The sequence below is a fragment of the Lactuca sativa genome, chromosome 2 (genome assembly GCF_002870075.4).
Source record: "Lactuca sativa cultivar Salinas chromosome 2, Lsat_Salinas_v11, whole genome shotgun sequence".
NCBI lineage: Eukaryota > Viridiplantae > Streptophyta > Magnoliopsida > Asterales > Asteraceae > Lactuca > Lactuca sativa.
The window spans coordinates 202040524-202057764 of NC_056624.2; the positions used below are offsets into that span (position 1 = coordinate 202040524).

General features: G+C 32.8%; 1 protein-coding gene across 1 annotated transcript; it reads right to left on the reverse strand.

The window, feature by feature from the left end:
* Positions 1–10914: 10914 nt before the first annotated feature.
* Positions 10915–14263, reverse strand: LOC111916354 (beta-hexosaminidase 3). The gene is made up of 12 exons (XM_023912012.3): positions 13987–14263; positions 13291–13629; positions 13130–13204; positions 12980–13015; positions 12773–12884; positions 12622–12692; positions 12406–12536; positions 12239–12304; positions 11999–12159; positions 11787–11919; positions 11395–11705; positions 10915–11270 (listed from the first exon to the last, which is right to left on the reverse strand). The coding sequence occupies exons 2-12, from the start codon at positions 13606–13608 to the stop codon at positions 11104–11106; spliced, it is 1581 nt and encodes a 526-aa protein (XP_023767780.1). The 5' UTR covers positions 13609–13629; positions 13987–14263; the 3' UTR covers positions 10915–11103.
* Between the last annotated feature and the right edge of the window lie 2978 nt (positions 14264–17241).

Genomic DNA, 17241 nt, shown 5'->3' on the forward strand with positions numbered 1-17241 from the left:
TCACATGTGGACTTTTCAAGTATCTCCCATTATGGAAACATTTCCATATTTCCATATAACCATCAATTCTGATCAAGAACCATCTCAATCCAGAATTATGTCACTATGGTCCATCCAAATTAATACCATACTTTTAACTGTCCTCAATCAACCAATCTTTTGGTATAACCTTAGAATGTTCTTAATAGTTGTTTACAACTTTAGTCACACAAAATTCTTGTCCTTTTTCTCATAATGCTCTGAGCATTTGAAAAATTAAAGTAAGTGAATATTATAACATATGTAATTGATCCTATATTCGAACCATATGGGACTCGATTCATTATGTCTCACATAAGGATTTCATATATGTTCAACCTCTTGCTATAATATTTCCGTAAATTGAATTTTCTATGTTGAATAATTTCAACATGATATTCATATATGTCTATGACTAGTTTCTATACGATTTAATCCTTTAGATTCGAAATGAAGAATGAGTGCCCTCTCCCTTAAGTCTATTGTAGCGAAACAATTCCCAAACTTTTCAATATGCAAATTAAAAACTTTGTTCCCTACAAACAGTATTGTCAACATGCAATAGTAGTATAACAATTATGCTCCCACTAGCTTTGACCATGGTTGCAGAAATCGGGATTAATCGGAGATTAATCGTGAATTAATCGGCGATTAATCGTGAATTAATCGTTTGACGTTCTCCAACCGTCGAGGATTAGGGCACTAATCGGGTTTGGCGGGATTAATCGGCCTTGGCGGGGTTAATCGGTCAACAAAAGTCAACATAATTCAAAAAGGTCGAAAAAAATAAAAAAAAGTCAAAAAAAGGTCAAAAAAATTTGAAAATTTTAAAATATATATATATATATATATATAATTAAAAAAACCAACTGTTTTTTTTTACTCCAAAATTTTCAAATATTATACCAAAATGTTCATATTTTCGTATTTCCAAATTTCCAAATTACAATTTTTCTTATTTTCTAATTTTGAAGTAGCTGTTTATCTTAAGATATATTAATATTTAATTAATTTTAATATTTTATTGATAATCTATGGTCTCCGATTAATCCTCAATTAATCCCCGCCAAGACCGATTAATCCTTTAACACCAGTCGACCGTCGAGCTACCGTCAAGAGATTTTTACAACCTTGGCTTTGACATGTACCCAAAAATTAACTGGACTTCTAGAAATCAATACTCTTGACTTTCTTACTAAAGTACAAATTTTTGTTACACAATGCTTCGATAAGTCTTCAACAAGACTTCTTAAGCTTATACACATTTATTGGATAACATATGTGTGTGTTTAAACCCTTTCATAACTTATAACTATAAGTCTTTGAAAGTTCAAACAATTCCTTTTCGTTCCTCAAAAGTCCAAATATGAAAAAGGATGTCGTAATCATATAATGAATTTGAGAATGCAATTAACACATCCAACATCTATATTGATCTTTATCAGATCGTATAATCTATCAGTAAAAGTATTTCCTCATAATCATTCTCATGAATTAGAGCGAATCAACAATTCCTTTCCATTCCTCAAAATTCCAAATATGAAAAGGGATGTCGTAATCATATTATGAATATGAGAATGTAATTAACACATCTAACATCCATATTTATCTTTATCAGATCTGATAATCTATCAGTAAAAGTATTTCCTCATAATCATTCTCATGAATTAGAGCGAATCTTTATTACATAGATTTCAATGTGTATACGTTCCTATCCATGTGAATCTATCATTTGCAACCTACAATCATAAGATAATGCTTAGGACAAAACCAAATTCAAATTTAGCTTCCCTTCATGGGCTGACGTTTGCAATTCTAAATTTCTTGCCCTCTAATAGATCAAAGGCCTACCAACGCTTCCATGTTGTTAGCAACTCACCCATATTGATCGATGTACTTTCACTAACCAACATGCTTTTTGCTTTTGTAGTTAAATGAAAAACATAAAACTTATAAGCATTGCCAACTCACTTAGAAGTGAACAGAAATAAGAATGTGTCAACCAATCACGATAGATTATCAACCTCAGGTTGCGTGCTAGTGATCAATACGATTCCCACTGACTTCTTGACATACGAGTTTTGTCTCAAGGAACATTCATTGACGAGCTAAAGCAAAAATTCAAAAGTTTGTGTGGATTCCCGAAAAGAAAACACTTTATAGAATAGGTCTCAGTTTATCCTTTGTTTCTCGTTTAACAAAGAACATCACAACTCCAATTCTATATGTGCTAAAGTAAGAAAACATTTTACTCCACATATTTCGTGGTGTTTTCAAACTTCTTATTTTGAAAGGATTTTCAAGATACGATTTGTAGTTACTAGAGTATGACTCTAAAACTTGATTAGAACAAAGTATGACTCATATATGATCGAACCATTTCCAACAATGTTCGATTCCTCTTCTTAGTCATACAGTTTGCACTAAGATGTTCTTGGAGGAGTCAATTGTGATACAATTTCACAATTACTAAGATGATCATAAAACATGATACGAAAGCATTCTCTTTTGTTATCATATCGAAGAATCTTTTATCTTTCTGCTTAATAGATTCTTCTTATTCATTCTGCTACTCTTTGAATATTTTCAAAGTATTAGAATCATGCTTAATCTTATAAACACAACCATATTTACTGAAACGTCAGAAGAATAGTGTTATCGTCCTTTGTTGTGGATCTGAATAGTTCATATCAACATGTACTAGATCCGTAAATCCTTCACTTGCCTCACACAAACATGTGATCGATAAATTAGTTATAATTTTCCAATGAACAAGATTCTCATACACTATATAATATGACTTTTACAACACTAAGTATCTGTCCAGTTGGTGCTGAAATTTCTTTTCATTTGGTCAAATACAACAATACCACACACGATATTATAAGAATTAAATCCACAATTAATATTGCCAATATTAGAAATGTAACCAACACTTTTATAAATGCCATTGCAAGGAAATATAAATAAGGCAATCAGATAAACCAAAATTTCACTTTATTAAAAATAAACAAAAAGTTGGAACTTGTCCTTACAATGCATAAAATCAAAACTATGTTTCTAGACATCGCTGAAGAGTAATAGCAATCTATTAAATTATCCTAAGTCCTTAGTAGTAGCTCAAATATTATGATCTTTAAACCATGTGACCAAAATCAATTTCTCATGATAAGATTTAGCTCACCTTGCTCAACCTTCCCTCTTTCTTTTAGCTCCTTTAATACCATTAAAATGTGATCATCACATCATGTATTAAGAGACTATGAATAAGAACCTATAAGTATTAAGAGTCTATGAATAGGGCACGATCAAATTTAAGGCTTCCTAACATCCCAGAGACCATAAAACTACCTTGGGAAATGACACCCAATCTATCCAACTTGCCAATGTACGATTTCTTTTTAGAACATGCGTACACAAAAAGTTTCCATCTTGATGTTTACATACCAATAGGGATTGAGTAGTCTCGTATCTTTCAACTTGAGGAAAAAATGTGACATTGGGAGAGTCATAGGAGGAGGAGGTGGAAGAAATATGATGTCTAGTTCCATCATTTCCTAAGGAATGGAAAAAAATTTCACAGTCGACTTGAAATTGGAAGACCGTCTCTAGAAGTTTGATGAAAACTATTTCCTTAAGAACGAGGAAGACCATTTCTATCTTCATAAGATATTTTAATATAGGATAATTCAAGTTAGTCAACTTTAATCATTAATTATTAATCTATAAATTTGAATTAAGGCTAGGATCCATATTTTCGATTCGAACTTTGAAGAGGGATGTCATAATCAATTTCGAATCTATTTTAGGTAGGTAAGGCTTTTACCAATTCCAATCTTATGAAACTCCTAGATCTTTAAAGATTCATTGATTCTTATCAATGGCTTGTTTAATCTCGGATAATGCTCTCACTTTTGTGACTGGGATGTTGAGGATCATAAACGAGATCTAAATAACCATGAAAACTTGCTTGACAATTTTGATGTCATTTACCATCTCACATTGATGTTCCGGTTAACCACACACACTCCATGAACAATGACAAATTTTCAAGATGCATATCATATCTCTTTACAGTCCCTATTAGTGTGCAAGTTAACCACACACACTCCACTAACGACATATAAAACATGATGTGCATTTTTCATGGATTAGCATACTTTTCACATTTTTCCTAAAGTAACTAAGAGTGAGATTTTATAAAATAGTTTAGTTACTTCATATCATTATAATTATTATTGAGATTATGTCCTATCAAATCCGTTCGGCTAACGACCATCTACCACACAGGAGAGCGGTAGGTGAAAGTGGGCACCCATTCAACGACCATTTTATATGTTGTTTCCTTATACCCTCTTTATAACATGGTTTTGTGAATGAGACGTACTAGTAATTTAACTGACTATTCTTATACATATAATATATTAAACCTTTATATATATATATATATATATATATATATATATATATATATATATATATATGTATATATATATATATATATATATATATAGTGTAGTATAGGGTGTATTTTAAAACATTTTAAAATACAAGGTTTAATATTTTATAAATTAAACTCTTTAATTTAACTAAATTTAAACCAAATTATGGATTTATTAATTATCTTTTAATTAATCATTTAATTAAATTAATAACAGGACCCATAAGAATAATATTAATTAATCTTATAATCAATCATTGTCTAGTCTAAGATTATCTCCTAACATTTAGGGTTTTATTTAATTATCTAATATAAGCAAAATTCGGTTTTGGCAGATATTATAAGAGATAATTACTAAATAACAACCATATAAATCAAATTAAGCAAGAAAAACCAAAAATTTTGAATTTACTGTAACATTAAATCTCATGTCGTGAGATCAATCTGACAGAAAAAAATTTGTTTTGTTCAAGTTCATTCTATGTACAAACAATGTTATTCATACCAAGGCTCTGATATCACTGATGGGTTTTATAGATTACAATCACTATGTGCTTGCGGAAGTCACTTAACATTTAAGCGCACATGTAACCTAAAATATCTATGTCTTTAACACTTTGAATGTAACATGCCATGAACAACAACTATAACCCTAATGACTTCCTAATATAATCAAATTACAAAACTTATGTGCTCACGACATGAGATGTGCTACAGTCCAAGCCCATGATCTTTTAGGGTTCCCTTCGTATTTAAACCCAATAAATTTCATTTTAGGGTTCCTTAACAGCCTCCTTCATCCTCAAACACAGAAAAACCCTAATCCCAGCCTCTCATTGAGATTCTTGAGCTTTTTATGGTGTTTTGGTGGCTTGAAGAAGAAGAAGGGATCACCATTGGAGCATAGATTCAGCTTAGAAGCTTCATTTGCATCTTCTAACAACATCTTTGGACCATTGTAAGTAACCAAGATTCAAGCTTTATGATTCCTTGTTGCTAGATCTAAGGTTTTATGTATGTTTATCCATGGTTTGATGGGTTAGAGTGTTGGGATTTCATAAAGTTAGTCCCTTGGTGCTTATATGCGATGGATATGAAGTTTGGAGACTTAAGGTTTTGACCTTCTTTTTCTTCATGAATGCCCTAATTTGAGCTCAAGTCTTGCATTGGACATGTAAGACCTTAAAGCATCAATTTTTATGGTCTTTAGGGAGTTAGGAAGCCTTTTGGAGAAGATGGATTAGTGGTTTAATGGGTTAAGGAGTTTTTGCAACAAAATGTCATTCAGACTGATCTCACGACATGAGACTCTGCCTTTCACGTTGTGAAGATCAAGAGTCTCAATTATTTTGTCCCTTAGTGCCTCACGACGTGAGCCATATATGGTCACGTCGGGAGAGGTAGTTGGTAGTTGAGTTTTGTTGACCATTGACTGTTGACTTTTTGATCAGATTGACATTAAGTCAAACTTAAAGGATTTGAGTTGTTGATTAAGATTCTACCGTGTTTTGGTGTGTAACGCCCTGTTCTAAAAGTAATTATTTATGGATCTCCGAGATCAAGAGTAAGGGCGTTTCGGTCTTTTATGGGCAATGGGTTTTATTCGAGAAGGCTTCGGGTCGGGGTGTGTTGCTAGAAGCATAGGGCTTCTCGCCACCTTTTCGTGGATATAAAGTTCGTCGGAAACGGACTTAGAATAAAGGGTTATGACACTTTGAAGATATTGACACTTATGGCACTTAATGGAAAAAAAGTTGTCAAGGAAAGACCATGCATGCTTTGGGACATGCGTGGGTACGCCCAGCGTAGGCTGGGTTACGCCCAGCGTAATGGAGTAAATGAAACGCGGAGTTCCTCGACGTACGCCCAGCGTACTGGATTTACGCCCAACGTACGTCTATCATCCAGAAACCCTAATATTTCGGGTGTAGGGGCTATTTAAACAACTTTAAGAGCTCATACCCTCCCAAACCCTAGCCTCCACTGTTTAGAGCTGTTTTCCCCAAACCTTAGCCAACTTCTTGAGTGTGTGAGTTTTTGAAGTGAATTTGGAGTGCTTTGTGAAGAAGGTGTTGCATCTAGTGAGTGGAGGAAGAAGGCCAACGTGTAGATCTGAAGTTTTCTGGTGGTTCAAGAGCTCCTAAAGGTATAAAGCTTCTTGCTTGACATCTATTTGTGTAGATCTATGTATGGTGAAGTTTTAACACCATTTCTTTTCCCAAAAGCCCCATCTTGATGCATAATGTTTTTTGGTTAAGATGAGATGTCCTTTCAGACCATTAGAGAGGTCTTGAGTAAGAAAAATGAGGTCCCAATGGCTTTGGTTGTCCCATGTAAGAAGTAGGAAGGTCTTAATCGGTTAAGACCTTGAGTTAAGAGATTTATGGACGTCCAAAAGGATAAAGATTGAGACTTTATGAGTCCTAGGCCCTTTTTGTCACTGGATCTAGCATATAGGCTTAAGTGCTTAAGCCATTAAGCACCTGGAAGGATTTTTGGTACATACGAGCGTACGCCCCGCGTACTAGAGGAGTACGCCTAGCATACGCCCTCTGTTGGGTTTTCAATTTTGGGCCTTGAGTAATTGGGATGTTATTGGGCTAACTGGGCTTGGGTCGTGACTAAATAATATGGATGGAGTAAATTGGACCCAATAATTATTGTGGACCTTGGATCTAGGCCCGTTTGGAAAGGTGGGCCCAATTTAGTAATTTGGGCCAATATTGGGCTTTACATGAGGATTTGGTTTTGAGTCTTGGCCCAATAAGAGGCTTTTGGCCTAGAAAGTCATGTTGGATTCTAATATGATGATTTGCATGTGATAGTTGGGATTTCTGGTGAGTCAGCAGTCAAAGATTTGTAGGATTTCGGCAGTTGCAAGGTGAGTTATCCTCACTATACTCAAGGATCTAAGGCACCAAGGCCGACCCTTAGAATTGTTGTTTAGAGCTTGTTATGTTGTGTGATGTTATGCTTGCCTGTACCCTGGTATATGGGATGATGATATGAGGATATGCCTGGTTAGCTTAGTATCCTAGAGGAATGGATAATTAAGAGATGGCTAGTTCTGTTGGATCAGCACCCTGGTAGTTGGGTAGCATTTATGAGTATAGACCTGTAGTTGGTCTTGCCTTATGTATGCTGGTAGGAGGTTACCTGCGGGTTATGTATGTTGAGTCGTAGCAGAGGGTATTCCATCCCGATAGGATGATAGGGCCCTAGTATGTTGGTCTTGTAGAGTATTATGTGGTTGCCTGTTATCTGTGCATGTTTGCTAGTGTAGGGCATTCCAACCCGATGGTTGTGGGCCAGGAGTATTCCATCCCGGTAGGATGATTGGACTCATAGTAGGTTGGCATTCCAACCCGATGGTTGTGGGCATAGGGTATTCCATCTTGCAAGATGATTGGACCCATAGTAGTAGTAGTTATTGGATGTATAGGGATTGGGCATTCCAACCCGATGGCTGTGGGCCAGGAATATTCCATCCCGGTAGGATTATTGGGCTCATAGTAGGTTGGCATTCCAACCCAATGGTTGAGGGGCCTGGGGTCTTCCATCTTATGAGATTACTGGACCCATAATAGTTATTGTTGTGCGTATAGGCGTTTGGGCATTCCAACCCGATGGTTGTGGGTCGAGAGTATTCCATCCCGATAGGATGATTGGGCTCGTGTATTGTGGGCATTCCAATCTGATGGTTGAGAGCCAGGGGGATTCCAACCGGAAGGTTGATTGGACCCGTAGTATGTTGTTCTTTGCTGTATGCCTATGTTTATGTGTGTATGGGTACTTTGGAGGAACTCACCAAGCTTTTGGGCATACAGTTGTGGTTTATTGTTTCAGGTGCTTCAAGAGATCGTGGCAAGGCGAAGGCGTGATTGTACCGCTCCTCATATTTTATGATTTATGTGACATGGTTCTGGGGGATACTCTAATGTTTAAACTATTTTGAAAACAAGATGTATGAATGTAATGGTTTTTGAATGGAATAAAATGTTTTAATTTGGTTGAAATTTTTGGTCGTTACATGGTGTTAGAAGGTTCGTGGTAGCAAGCAGTATAGAAAAGGGAGCGAGTCGCAGCGTTTCTGGGTTCTTCGATTTAGCTGAGTTTTCTTCACTGTACTTGTGGGTCGAAGGCACCAATGTCAGCCCACTAGTTTTGGATATGTATCCTTGTGTATAGGATGTCGTTGTGTTGTAGTGAGTTGTTAGATATATTCATATCCTTATGTGTTAGGATGCAACAGTAGTGGTATGCTGGTTATTGAGCTATTAGATATATTTATACCCTTATGTGTTAGGATGCAACATTAGTGGTATGCTGGTTAGAGTACCAGTAGGTTGGTTATTAAGCCGTTAGATATATTCATATCCTTATGTGTTAGGATGCAACAATAGTGGTATGCTGGTTATCAAGTTGTTAGATATATTCATATCCTTATGTGTTAGGATGCAGTAGTAGTGGTATGCTGGTTAGAGTAGCAGTAGGCTAGTTATTTTCTAGTGGAATGCCTCAGGGTCGTATGTAGCCATGTAGGATAGCCTGAGAACTCTTGATCTAGGTTTTCTTGCATGTTCCTTGTTTGGTTGTGGCTCTAAAGTAGGATCATCTGCTTGGGTGGCCATCTCACATCTGATTACTTATGGATACATATTCCATGGAGATTTACCAATAGCGGAGCAGTGTGCTGTGAGGATTCTAGTAGGTGGTAGTGAGTCTTCTCGCTATACTTGTCTGTGTGTTAGTATATACATGCTGACAAGTTGGGTCTCATTTGTTGATTGTTACTATATGTGAACTAAGTTGCTGATACTCCTGGACTATTGATAGTCCCCAGGATCACTGATAACCCGTGAGGGTGTTGTTAATCTACAAGGCGTGTTGTTAGCCCACTGGGACCACTGACAATCCCTGGGGTTGCTGATAACCCATAGTTGTTTATATTGTTGTGTCGTATGTATTATTCAATACTGTTAATAGTCTCAAGGCTACTGACAACCTTTAGTTGATTATTATGTTGTGTAGTATGGGATATTTTGGGGAAACTCACTAAGCTTCGTGCTTACCCAACTATTATTGTTTTCAGGCACCATCAGTGATTGTGGAAAGACGAAGGTGTAACTGTACACATTCATCGGCATCAATGAAGATTTCGTGTTTACTATAATAGACTGATTTTAAACAATGTACTTTAGAACTATTGATTTTCTCGTCTTGTATTTTGAAAATGAGCAGTTTTTTCTAATTAAAAATGAAAATTTTGGTTGTGAAATTGGGACGTTGCATAATAAGTCTCACTCCTCTACTTCATTACTATATGTTTCTTTTTGGACAATGATTCATGTAGTTTCGTCTAGTATAAATAACCTTTGATTTGCATTCTTGAGAATTTGTAATCGTGAATTCGAATTTGTCAATCTTAACTTTCTCATCTTCAGTCATAGCTTTGATACCGGTTTGTTGGGAATTCATCGATACAAGTTAAGCAACTTTAGACAAACACTAATTGAAGTCAATAAAACATGCAAAATAAAACTTCTGAAAAATTGTAAAATCTTAACACAATATTTAATGTGGTTCGTTCAAACGGTATATAAATTCTGTAAAACACACAAAATAAAACTTTTGAAAAACTGTAAAACCTGAACACAATATTTAACGTAGTTTGGTCAAAGTGACATACGGCCACGTGCGAATGAGAGAGTGAGGATTGTATTAAACTTTCAAGAACAATTACAATCACTCACAAAAAGTTGCACCTCATTTGAGCTCTCAAACAAAAGAAATCTCTCTTGCTAGCAAACTGCTTCATTGAATATGTTCTCAACCTTACAATGATTGCTCTCTTGAATTTTCTTTGTATGCGCACACGCATACATACACACACATAAATGTTGAATGAGATGGGAGTGCTTATTTATAGACAAACATAGGGATGCCCTAATTTCGATGAGTCAAACCCATCCATAATTATGCCCTAAATGGAATCAGTGAATCACAAGATGTCATGTAGTTGCTTTTAGAATCTCCAAATTTGAGGGATGTGCATGGACACCTGCCATACACCTTGAACTGCATTCACAGCAGTGTATCATCAGAGTAGCACATCATCAACAACGCATTCTCAACAATCCATCATCAACAACACATCAGCATCAACATCTTACTCTCTAAGAGCACCTTTGCTGCAAGTCTTTACACCCAACATCATGGTGTAACTGTGTATGTGTTAAATCATCAATTTTGCACTACAACTTACAATGTCAAAAAAGTCCATAAATGACAAAGGGGTTTCAACACAATTTCAATTTCTGTATCCATAGATTTGAAAGCAACCATATATGATTCGTCAAATAAAGTTATTCAACCATGCATACCTCTTGCTATGAGCAATAACCAGCAAGTTGTACAATTTGCTCCATCCATGCCCAATCAACACATTTGCATCATAATCCAAATAAACACATTATATATAATGAAATTTCATTCCCATAATGATAATATATTAAATACACACCCTCTGGCAGATTTTATCATCAGCATAACTTACAATTTTCATTTCAATTATCCAAAGAATCGACATATAATTTTTTCCTTTTTGTCACGATGATTGATAAATCCACCTTAATTAATCCCAACTACTGAACATAGCACGACCCGGGTTCTATTGGTGCAACCCGACCCGGCCCATCCAATGGAGCTGCTGCTACTCCTCTTTGATTTAGCAAACACCTAAAATGCATTAACCTTGTCATCACATCTTCCGGTTTTTTTGCAAGCTTGTCAAATCTTGTCCACAACCTCTCTTTAATCACATACACATACACAAACAACAAATAATAATTAATAAAAGATCATGTATATATTAATTAGCACACACAAAAAACACAAGAATAAGATTTGCATATAAATTTGAAGTGGGTAAATACCTGCAGCTGCAGCAGCACGTGGCCAAATGGTCTGTTCAATGTCAGACCCATCAATGTGTTCACCCCACATGCATACTTCACCACCAAGGACTAGTTTTTGTAGCTTAGGCTCTGTAATATTTGTAAGGGGCTCATTTGTATAAAACTGCTGCCACGTGGCATCCAAATGGTCTAAATACCAGCTGTCTTGGTTGCTTACAATGCATCTTAATCCAGCTTTAACCACTCTCTCCGCAACACCACTTCCAAGCCAGTTATGCACAACGGTTTTTCTGTCCAGTTTACTACCAAAGCTGTTGAACGTTTCCTCCCTGTAAAAAAAATATATATATGTAATTTTGTTTATTGATTTAATAAAAAAAAATGTAAGAAAGGCATGATAGATGACACACCAGTTTATAACTTCATAACCATGAGAAACAGCTATCTTTTGTGCTCTCAAGACAAAATACTCGTATGCTTGGGATTCATTAAATCCTTGTTTTTCTAACCATTTTTTTATACGAGGAGTGAAGCTCCAGCAACCTGACCACATTGTTTGTTATATTTTAAAAAAAAAAAAAAAAAACAATACAACTGTATGTTGAAATCTCAAGTAACTTACTGGTGTCAACTTCATCGCCTCCCAAATGAACAAATTTGTAGGTGAAAATCTTGCTGAAATCTGAAAGAACTCCATTTATCAATTTGAATGTGAATTCATTGCTCACATCAAGTGGCTCTGTACAATTCTTTGATGGCCATAATTCAGGATAACCAACTCCCCTAAAAAAATGACATAAAAAATGTCAGGTGTTTTTAAAGGTGATTAAATAATCATATTAATCAACATAAAAAAAAATACCAGGATACAGCATGTCCAGGAACATCAAGCTCGGCAAGCACATTAATCCCTCTTTTTTTAGCATAACTGGAAAAGATAAAAAAAAATAAAGAAATGCAAATTAGAGAAATGGAAATTTGTTTTTAAAATTTAGTTATATATAAAAGAAAAATAGATAATTTACTTGCCTGACAATCTCAGCTGCAGCAGCCATTGTATAGCGTTCTGATGAGGAATAAGCACCATCCCACAGCTTTGGAAATGAAGGTATCTCCAAAGGAAAAGCCTGTGTATCCACAATGTGCCAATGCAAAACATTCTGCAAATAAAAACAACGTTATAAACTTTTTTTCAAATACTCGTAACTTTTTTGTGCTAAAATTAGTAAAACATGTAAGACTTACCAGCTTTGCATAAGCCATAGAATCAATTACTTTTTTAATCATTGGTAATGGCTGATAATGTCTGGATGTATCTGCACCCCATTGCCAATAAAAACTCAGTATAATAATCCCAAAAATGAAAAAAAAAAAAAAAAAAAAAAAAAAAACTCACCAATTAAGAGGCCTCGATATGAGAAACGGGGTCGATCAGTAATGGTCCATGGTATCTGAGTAACTACAAGCTTTCTTGATTTAAAGTTAAAATGGCACAATTGGCTGAATGTCTGTCATTAATATTATCAAAAGTCAAAAGAATTAGTAAAGCAAAAAGACCATTAAGACCTTAATTCAGGGATCTCAAAAAATAATAATTTCAAACCTGCAGGGCATGTAGAGCTCCATAAACTGTAGCTGCCTGCATTAAAGATTTGTCCAATTATTAATATTACTAATATACAAGCATTGAAGAAATACTACTACAAGTTTCAACTTGGTCAAAGTCAAACTAATCATTAATAATAATGCCAACCTCAATCTCTGCATAATTTTGGTTTCCATTTGCATGAATTAACAATGTGTAGGACTCGTCTATATCGTATTGCAGCTGTATATATCAGAAACCAAAAGTGGCATCAAGATTCAATGTTAAGTATCAAGAAAAAAAGAACCAAAAGAAAAAGCAAAATATACCTCATCACTTTCTGAATGGATAACCACGTTCATTCCCTGTAAAAGGAGAGAATCATCGACTTTAGAGTTGAATTCAATAACATTGTTTGATGTGATAACATCAAGTAACCTAGTGAATCCATCCTTCAAGATCCCAGATGCATCAGCATATTTGCTTCCATTAGTCTTTAGATGAAAGTCCTTGCTTAAAAAAAGAGATGTGTTGCCATATTCTACTGATTCAGGCATTGGCCATATGTTGAGATTCTTAAGATCATAAGCACCAAATACCAAAATGAACTGAAACGTAACCCCAAGAAAGAGACTTTGCCATATCATCTTTCCCTCTCTCACCAATATCTGGCAACAAAAAAGGCATTCAAATTATGTTGATCAAGTACTTGATGAATTTGCTTAGTTATGACTTATGATCGAGCTTATGTTATACATCCAAGTCTGTAAACAAATTAAAGTAACACAATCTATATATATATTCATTATTCATCACTTCCCTCTTCCCCTCAAGAATTAATTTACGAAACACATAACTAAATTCCCTCACTAATATAACAGTTTTCCGTCTACAATCTCCCCCAAATTCCATAAGGTTTTAATGTCCAAACCTAAACGATGATCTCAAACTTAGAAATCAAAAGTACAATAGAAATGTGGAATGATATAATGAAAACAATCGAAAAGATGAACAGTTAAACGTACCTGTCACGAAAAAGTGGCTACGGATAACGCTGTGTTGTGGGTGAGAGAAATGGGGAAGATGGATATAAATGGATCTGTATGTATCTCCGCCCATAGTGAGTAATTATAGGCATAGTATATAACTAAATTATATATTATTATAAGGTGTTTAGAATGTGGATTCGTGTGTATGTAGTTATCGCGGAGGACCCTTTGAAGAGCAGTTGGTAGCGATTCTTTCGTGTTTCTTGTCTGTATTCTATTCATTTCCTTTGTTTATTGTTACAGTTTGGAAACCAAACAAGAAAAAAAGATGAGAGAGAGAAACCGCCATATCTTTTCTTTTCTGATCTTTCTGATCTTTAAGATCTTTCACCTTATTATGTTTGTATATTTTTTTAGTTCTTTTGTGATTCAATGTCTTAATTTTAAAGATTCAAGTCCATATAACCCGATTGTCAACTATGCAATATTTCTAGAAAAATAAAATGCCCATAACTCAATAACACTCAACTACGAAACCTTTTTTAGAAAATATTATGCCCATAACCCAAGATTCAAACGCATAATCTTTTTAGGAAAGATATCTTAATTTCAAATCAATTATTAATTTATATTACTTATTTTTTATTGGATTACATGAGTATCATTAAAATATGGTCACGTGGTGATGGTGCAAAAGTTGTACAAAACGTTTAACTTTTGTAATTATGTTATTGTTATGTAATCATGTAAAAAAGAATAAATTTAATTTGAAATGTTATCTTCTTTTGTATTAGTTTTGGGGTGATGCTAAATAAACAATTTATATATTTTTTTTTATCAAAAATCAACCTATAATTAATTATTTATATATATTTTTTTTCAAAAAACAAAACAATTCTAACCAATAAAAATAATTGAATAAAAAGAAATATATTTATATGGTAAAATAGGTATGTTCTTTTAACCGACCATACTATGTTAAAAGACTTAAAGTAATAAAACAAAAATATAAAAATAATATTTATTTCAGGAGAGAGTAATAAGATATCAAACTTTACATATTATTTAGTGAATGCATTTGATTGATGGCAATATTTTATATGATGTTTAACTTAATTAATAATTTTCGTATTTTATATTAGTATTATTGAGAAAAGATAAACGTGCAACTAAATTTGGTAAAAAAATTATATATTCATTTATTTTAAACATCTTAATAATAAAGTAGTATATAGATAAACGTGCAATTAAATTTGGTAAAACAAATTATAATGCATTTATTTTTAAAACTAGGTGTGAAACTCATGTATTATACGAGTTTATTAAAAGAAAGTTTTGATAACCACAAAGACCATATTCATAAAAAAAAAAAAAAAAAAAAAAAGTAACAATTGAGTTTGTGACCTTTTTGTAAACCGCATGTACTATTTATGTAATTTGGTCTTAATTAATCTATACTAATAAAATTAATTAATATGAATTCACAAATGGAATTGACAATCTACATTAATTAATATATTAATAATAATATCTACATTAATTAATATATTAATAATACAAAGAGGAATTCACAAATAGAAAATTATTATGTACATTAATTAATATATTTATAAAATTAATTAATATGAGGTGACATTTAGTAGTTGAGATTTGAATAAAAAAAACTATAAAAATGACAAGTGGATATTAAATAATTCAAAAAAAATCTAGAAAATGACAAATGTCAAAATGATGGAGAAAATGACATATGACAAAATCATTCTTATTTATTAGGGTAGATTTTAAAAATAAAATGAGTAATATTATAATTATTAAAAATATTCTATACGATACTTATAACATGAAATTTGAGAAAATAACAACATACAATTTACAAAGACTTTGAAAATAAGACAATCAATTTAAGAAACTAATAAAAGTTTTTCAAGATAGTAATTTTTCTTTATACACAACAATTTTTGTTTTAAAATGTTATATTGTACAAGTCTATAAAACATAAATGGTTGCATATGAAAAAAAAAAAAGAAACATTTATGTAAGAATTACTTCTCATAGTTTAATCAGAATTAATTGTGATTAAAATTAAATACAGCACAAAGGTGTCGTTAAATCTTTCATACATGAGATGATGAGACACTTATCAAATTGTCTATAAATTTCACATGCGAAGACAGAGACAGATGCAATCCACTCCACCACGACACAAAGATATATCCTAAAAAAAGAAGAGCAATGAAAGAAAACCAAACCTTGATGAATTAATAGGGGTTCACCAATCACAACCGTCCACCGGTGTATACTAGATTGCTAGTCCACTTCGCCAAAAGCTCACTTGAGAGGCCGATCAACTAAAATGATCTTTGGGGGGAAACCAAAAACGACGTACAATGTTGAAACACACACGAACTTCTCTAAGTTTTTGAGCTTGAGATAGCGAATCACTAACATTATATATATATATATATATATATATATATATATATATATATATATATATATATATATATATATATATATATATATATATATATATATATATATATATATATATGAAATAATAAAGTTTGATAAAACTAAAACAATCAATAGGATTGGGTGAGCAGTTAATGTTAGCATTAAATGTTCAAAAAAACGATTTGTGAATGAGTACAATGATATATATATATATATATATATATATATATATATATATATATATATATATATATATATATATATATATATATATATATATATATATATATATATATATATATATATATATATATATATAAGGTTATGTTATTTTGTTTATTACATTTATTGTGTGTTAAAATACACCAATATGAATTTAGTAAATTAAATAGTTATTTAATTAAATAAATATAAATATTAAATAATTTCCATGATTATATTTATTTTAAATGATATCCATAATTATAATTCTTTTTATGGAAACTAATTAAATTCGTCATTAATGTCACCAATAACATTCTTTCATAATGAATTCGCATCTAGATTTTATATATGAATTCGTATTTTGTTTTAAGAATCACTCACTTAAAATACAATAAAGTTGCATTGAATATGAATACACTCTCATTCTGTTGAAATACACTCTCATTCTTCTAAAGATGAATTCATTCTGAAAGAATATTATTGTTGACATTAATAATGAATTTAATTAGTTTCCATAAAATGAATTATAAGTATAGATAACATTTAATATACATATAATTAATACTAATTTTTTGTTGGTGCATTCTAACACACAATAGATGTGAGAAACATTTGAACCTACCTCTATATATA